The sequence below is a fragment of the Microtus ochrogaster genome, chromosome 1, assembly GCF_000317375.1.
Source record: "Microtus ochrogaster isolate Prairie Vole_2 chromosome 1, MicOch1.0, whole genome shotgun sequence".
Lineage (NCBI taxonomy): Eukaryota > Metazoa > Chordata > Mammalia > Rodentia > Cricetidae > Microtus > Microtus ochrogaster.
In genome coordinates, this window is record NC_022009.1 from 79,838,804 (window position 1) to 79,845,897 (window position 7,094).

The following is a 7,094-nucleotide window of genomic DNA, read 5'->3' on the forward strand; positions in this document are numbered from 1 at the left end:
GAGATCCAAGGAACAGGCTGTAAAATCAGTTCTCTTTATCCACCTTTACATGAGGTCTGCAGATTCAACTCAGGTCGACAAGCTTGTACGGCAAATGCTTTTATATGCTGAGCCATCTCACAGGACCCCATATGAAAGTTCAGAGATGGGGACTTCAGATCCCCTGCACCATAGAAGATGATCCTAGCGCACATACCTGGAGTCTGTTACTTCTCTGCTGGGGCAATGGACACAGGAGATACAAGCGGCTCACTGGCCAGCTAGGCTAGCAGAGTAAGTGGGGTCCAGGTTCAGAGAGACTCTGTTTCATATGTAAGGCAGAGAGCAGCAGAAAATGACACCCTTTCAAAACCCTTGGGTTCCACAAGCACAGGCAAGAGCACACACGTATGTGCAAATGCCCATGCATGCACGCACACATATAAACACAAGATAAATAAATTTTAAAGACAGAAAACTCATGTAACAATAGAAAATATTGGCAAACACAGTTCTGATAAGGGGTTACAATTTAAAACACAAGGGATTCCAACCATTTAAGAAAACAACCTATTCCAATAGTAAGCAAAGGATATGAAAGACCTACATGATATGAAAGACCTACAGGATATGAAAGTCAACATGAAGATGAAAAACTGTTCACCATCAGGAAAATGCAAATTAAAGCTACAATGAAATATTACTTCCTCTCTGCTTGTTAGAATAGCTACTATCGAAAAGATCAAAGATACCAACAGTCCCATGGAAACTAGCATAGCTGTCAAGGAATAGGATACATGGCCATTCTTCAAAAACTGAGGCAGAACTACTTTCTTTCCTGCAATACAAAGAACTCTATGTCAAAGGGATATGTGCACTGTGCTCATGATGACACTTCTCGTAGCATCCAGAGAGGTGATCACTTTCAGTGTCCATTAGGATGAACGCACAGGGGAGGGTTTTCTCCAAGGTGGGTGGGCATGCAAGCAGGCACAGGAAACCCAGTCCACCAAGCCAGGGAAGAAGCGCTTCAGTCTCACACAGGGAAGAGACGTCCGGTTGGCCTAAGGCTACAAAGTTTCTAATAGGGAGATATTTCGAGGTGAGTGGCTTAATCCCAGCTCTCCAGAGGGAGAGGCAAGCAGACAGATCTCTTGAGGTCATTATCAGCCTGGTCTACATAGTGAGTTCCAGGACAGCCAGGGTTTTGTGGTAGACCCTGTCTCAACAAAACAAAGTAATATTCAGCTTAGCTCTTCTAAACACACCAAAGAAGGAAAGTGTACACTACCAACCAGGGTCATTCCAGTGAAAACCTTCTACGCCCTTTGCAAAGTCCTTTCCACACCTCTTCAACATGCCGCAAATACCGATAAGCCTCCAGAGTTCTTGCTCTAGTTAGCAGCCTTTACAATGCCATTAATTAATAATTAAAGAAGCAGCTCATATAGTTTAAGGATTAATCGATCCCAAGAGTATTTCCACCATAAATATAATAATCAATAAATCAAGCCATAGTATTTTACGTAGTACTACAGGCAAGTGTGTGTGTGTACAGTCAGTCATGTACGTAAAGGGTCCCTAGCAGCTCAGATCCTTTTTTTCCTTGATACCCAATCATCCACAAGCTTTTCTGGAAGTCTCCATGGCCACATAACTTTGCAACAGGCTATAACTGTATCACTTTCCTTCTGAGTCAATCACCCATGGAAAGCAATGAGCAGTCCTCCAGAGAGGAAACTGATTTCATTTTCTCTGTGCAAGTATCATCCTAATTTATCTGAACCACAAGGCCTTTTCATTCCTTAACAAGCTGGGATTTCTAAGAGTCCTGCCATTAAGGCCTTTTCCACCTGTTTTGTGTCTGCTAACCTTGAAGTAAAACACCAGTATTCATATCTAAAAATCGAAAACACTGTCATAAACTCACTTAGTGCCACACACTCACAAACCCAGGCACTTCTGTCTCTCACTGTCTCTCTCTTCTGGTTGTGGGTTGTCTGTTTTTGAGGCAGGGACTCCCGTAGCCAGACTGGCTTTAGAACCAAATGTCGGCCTTGCTCCTCAAGTTTACACTTCTCAAGTGCTGGAACTGCAGGTCTGAACCATCGGCCCAGTCACTATTTGTGCACTCACAGAAATGACAAGTACCTGACAACTGATCACACAAACCAACGGTAAGCCATTATTCCCAGAATCAACCTGGAACATTTCCTCCACCGCCTATACCTTTACTTTGCTGTCAAACTACCAGAATCATAGCCCTAGAACAGCTTCTAAAATAAAGAAAACCTTAAAAGTTTACTAATGAAATTCAGTGATATTTAACAATATCTTAATACTGAGAAAATTCACACTAATTAAAACACATTCTGAAGTTTAAAAAGTCCCAATTTTGAGATGTAAAGTTAACTATTAATAAGCAAAAGGCCAGAACCTATTAAGCAAATAATTTTCAACCATATCATGATAAATTTTTGCAAATCTTATGGGAGAAACATTGAAAATACTAAGTCCAAAGCAGAGGAAGAAATCTTAACTGCATATTAAAAAGTAGTTTCCTCACTCCTGCTGGAAAACATGAAGACACACGAATACACAAAATGAACAGTCTTCCAAATAAGTCAACTGCTTATTTAAAAAATTTTAAAGCAAAAACTGAAGCCAAAAGTTAAAAACAAGAGCTGCCTAACTAGGCCTATACTTTCAATTCACACGAATGTCTTTTCACAGGCTTCAAAGTTTGATGTACGTATTAGTTTGCTTCATTGAGTAATATTCCCTTTTGCCTTACTTAAAACAGCTCTTAATGAATAACTCATGCATTATCTCATTTCCGCCGTTTCAATTAAATCTATAATTTGATAAATGCAGAACTGGATAGTTTCGTGTAAATGCTTATTATTGATATTACGATCACATATCTATGTATGCCCACTTTGTTGTTTCTGTTTTTAATTAAAACCAGCATAGTGACAACATCAGAAATGGAAAGGACGTATAAGGACAGGAATGGAGGGAAGGAGGGAAAGGAAGACGGGAAGGGGGAGGACTCTACACTGTGAAGAGACACAGCACAGAACTTGAATGAGAGCATTCAAGTGTGACTCTTGCTCTCGTTTTTAACTCTCAACCTGCTTTGTCAGGAAGCCAAAAGTGACAGCCTCACTGACCTTAACTCTCTGCCTGGTTTCTGACCAGGGAAACACCTGCTAAGTGTGACCAATAAAAAGATTAGGAAAACCCTTCAGGAGGAAGTGCATCCCTGTAGATTTGGAGATCTAACATTAACTAAATCATCCCCTAAACCAGAAAGACCTGGTGGCTGGTGTTTCCACTTGCAGACAGACATGACAGACAGACGTATGCGTTTGCACACACACACACATGAAGTCATTTGTATCTAAAACACTTCAAAATTGGACTATTTACTGGGCTTTAAAAAAAAAAAAAGCCAGAGAAGTTAAGTTCAGCAAAAAAGCCTCAAGTAATGAATTCTCTTCTGTTCAAACGCTGACAATATTGAGAAAAGGAAGTAAGATGTTTTCAAACTAGTCGAGAAAGCTGAGCACTACTGAGGACAGCTGAGCAAAGTGGTAGGTCCTGAACAGAGTCAGGACACCAGGCTCCTAGCTCCAACTGGTTCACTAACAACTGTCTGACCTTGGACATGTCTCTGGACTTCAGTCAGCTTGTCTACAAAATGTCTACGGAAAATCACAGATGAGATCAAAGGACAATTTAATCTGAGTTTTACTTTAGAGAGGCAGCCCAAAGTAGTGCTTGATAAAATAACGCCATAGGAACTACCAACAGTGGAACACTACCAAGCTCTGCCACTACCAAGCCAATGTGCTGTACACACACAGGTACACACACAGACACATGCTGCAACAAAGGAAGGTTTACTACTGTGACCTGTTTAAAACACTTTACTGAAACTAAGCCGTATAAAAATACAGAAGCTTAGAATGAATGCTCGGCCTATCCAAACCAAGACAGTTATGCTGGCATTAGCTCACTATTTTCATCGTGAAAAGATCAAAACTCTAAAAAGTCCTATCAAAAGGACATGCCATACTACACAAACACAGCCAACTCTGAAAAGTTACTAACACTAATATAAGGCAGCTTCTCGCCGAAATATGAGAATAAAAGAAACTGAACTGCTATTTGCTTTTTTAAATATACAACTAATGCCAAGTTATGGTAGACCACATTCTGTGACAATGAAGGTAGCCAGAAAACTAAAAATAAAATGTAGAACTGGGAAACGTGAGGTGAACTTCTAACAACTAGAAACGCGTGGTTCCTTAGTTAACAGTCAACCGGTAAGGATTTCTCAGGTGCGACATATATGCCAGGCTCAGGACACAGACGACAAACGAAGCTGCTGCTTCTTAGTTAGGCAAGTTCCAAAGGCTTGGAAAGTTCAGTGTGTCCTATTGTACCGTCGCTCAGAGCACAGTAAAAGCCACTTGTCTCAAATATTTTATTTCCCTTTCAGGCCAGTGTAGGACTGCTTCCCAATGATCACTAACGCTGCTTATGACCCTCACAGCAGCTCACAAGAATGCCCACACCTGTCCCTGATATCGGGATCCTCACAGAACATCAAGTGCGCACGGTCCTAGGGTTTCCCTAAACCCACAGCGTCAGCCGTCCACACCTGCACGGACCATTCGCACAGCCATGTCACCTCCGGCCACTAACCGAGCAGCCCCGAGTAAGTCCTATCCCGTAAGGTCTTGCCAGTGCAGGCAAACTCTACTTCTTCAAAGTGGGCACTGAGAAAAGGGAAACCGATTGGTCCATAGCCGCTGCCCTACTTCCATTTCGGGACACAGGAGAAAAACTGTTCCGAGGGGGTCATGAAGGTGGACGCACGGCCAACCGAACTTTGGTTACCGGGGCACCGACTGCGGGAACGCGACGGGATGCGGGGGCCGAGGCGGAGGGCGCGAGGCCGGCGAGTCGAGGCGGCGGCAGGCAGAGCGGCTCGGGCCGGCTGCCCCCGACAGGATGCTGGCCCAGCCCGGGGAGGCCGAGCGGGCCCGGTAGCTCGGGGACGCGGACCGGGCTGAGGCCGGCCTCGGGCACCGGGACACGGTGGGGGACACAGCGGCGGCCGCCTCGGGGCAGCGGGGCGCGGACGCAGGGAGGCAGCGGCGGCCGGAGGAGGTGGAACTCTGCCGAGTCAGCACCGCGCCCACTCGGGGGCACTTGTGGGAGCCGGCGGCCGCCCAGGAGGGCCGGGTCGAGCCGGGTCCGGTGGAGCCACGGAGCGGGTCGGGCCCAGGGCCGGCGTCGGTGCCGCTCTCCCGCCCGCCCGCCCTCCCGCCTCTCAGGTAAACAGTGGGGCGCCGCTTACCTCTGTTAACATCATTCCACCCCGGGGGAGTGAGGTCCTCCCTAACCTCGCCGCATGGCAGCAGCCGTCGCAGCAGCGGAAACGACCCGGGTCGCCGCCAACGGCGGCAACTGCTGCTTCAGTCCCGTCCCGGGCGGCGGCTGGACTCGGCTCCGCTGGCTTCCCCCCGGACGGGCCGCTCGCGACGGACGCGCCGCCATCTTGGAAGAGCGACGTCCGCGTCTCCCCGCGACGTGCGCTCCTATTGGCCGGCGCGCTGGGCGCGGGCGTCTTGTGACCGTCTCCATGGCGCCGGCGCGCGCAGGGGCGGAGGCGGCGGGCGCTGGGCCGCACGCGACCCGAGTGCTGGGTGGCCGGCCGGGCCGGGGATCCCAGGGGAGGCAGGGACGCGGGCGGGAGTCGCGGCGGAGGGACGTCCATCGCGCACGTCCCCCGACGCCGCCGAGGAGAGCCGAGGGCGCTCGGGACACGCTCGGGATGGCGCCTCCGGGCGCGGGGACCTGAAACTGCAGCCGCCCCCGCCCGCCCGCCCGCCCGCGCCGCGCTGCTCCCCGAAACTTGGGCAGAAACTTGTCGCCCTACCTCCCCAGCGCTCCGGATCGAGTCGTCCGCTGGGCGAGCGACAGGTTGTCGGTGTGATCCCGGGCGGATCGTCTTCTTCACCCCGATCCTGGCACAGTTAGGGCTGCTGCCTCGCTGATTGGCCAAAAGCTGCCGAAGCTCGAAGGCTTAGGGTTTCTCCCATAGAGACTCTAAAAAACCAAGCGGCTTTTGCCCGGCAGCTGCAGTCTCCATAGCGTTATTGGGGTTTATTTTTAAAGTTGTATATAATTTATATAATGTGTTTATCTGCCCAAAGAAACTGGTGTCAATAGATGTCTCCGTCAGTAGTCCTGAAGTGAATGAGAGCTGCTGAGACCAGGGCACCTCTCTCAGTCCACCTGTAAGGTGAATTCTAGTAAAACAGCGCCCACTTCTTCCTGACTGGCCATGAAGGAGTTTTGCTGAAGAACCTCGGCCATTACCAACGAATTTGCAAGGAAACTTAGAAGTGTTTGGACTTGGGAAATAAAGCACTTGCATCGCGTTCTCACAAAAGGTTTATTATAAAAGGGATTGTGGAAAACTAAAGCCAGCACTTACTTCCTGTGTACTGGAATCTTTGCCCTTAACAATGGTACTATTGTGCTAAATGTAATTTAAGGATGTGCTCGTAAATTCTAACAGCGAGGAAAGCAACTGCATTACAAATCCTGTATTATCTCCCTTCGCTCGTGTCCACCCGAAGAAAAATTGATTTAAGCAATCATGTACTTAAAAAAAAAAACTGCTCCATTTAAAGTAGTCGCAAAGAAGTTTTTGTTTTACTCTGCAACTTATATCTAATTTCTCCTTTGCCGGAACAAGGGCATTCTAACTTCTGCAATACAATAAAATATATTTCCGGTGGTGACAGATTAATCTATAAATAGGAAGCAAGATTGAAAACTACAAACTGCATTGATATTAAGAGAAACCACGAGAAGAGACGACAAGGAACCTGGAAGAAGATACTGTTCCAACCTGTAAATAAGAATGCAGAAGGTTCATTAATGTTTAAAATAGCAACTAGTGAATTAAAACTTTAATTCAGGTGTCTGGCCTGAGTAGTGTGTTGTTTTTCCATTGTTTTCCCTTCCTAGAAGCAAGATTCTTTCACTTGGTAGGAAGGAGCATTTCTTTTCTTTTTTTTTTTTTTTTTTTT

General features: G+C 47.0%; 1 protein-coding gene across 2 annotated transcripts in view; it reads right to left on the reverse strand.

The window, feature by feature from the left end:
* The window catches only part of Snx13 (sorting nexin 13), a 97,709-nt gene extending 91,976 nt beyond the window's left edge, over positions 1-5,733 (reverse strand). The window contains exon 1 of one of the 2 annotated variants that reach the window (XM_013347853.2): positions 5,351-5,733. In XM_013347853.2, the coding sequence (XP_013203307.1) occupies positions 5,351-5,365 (15 nt within the window). In that variant the 5' untranslated portion in view covers positions 5,366-5,733. The remainder of the gene's footprint in view (positions 1-5,350) is intronic. The other variant, XM_005343855.3, reaches the window with a different exon arrangement.
* Positions 5,734-7,094: the final 1,361 nt, after the last annotated feature.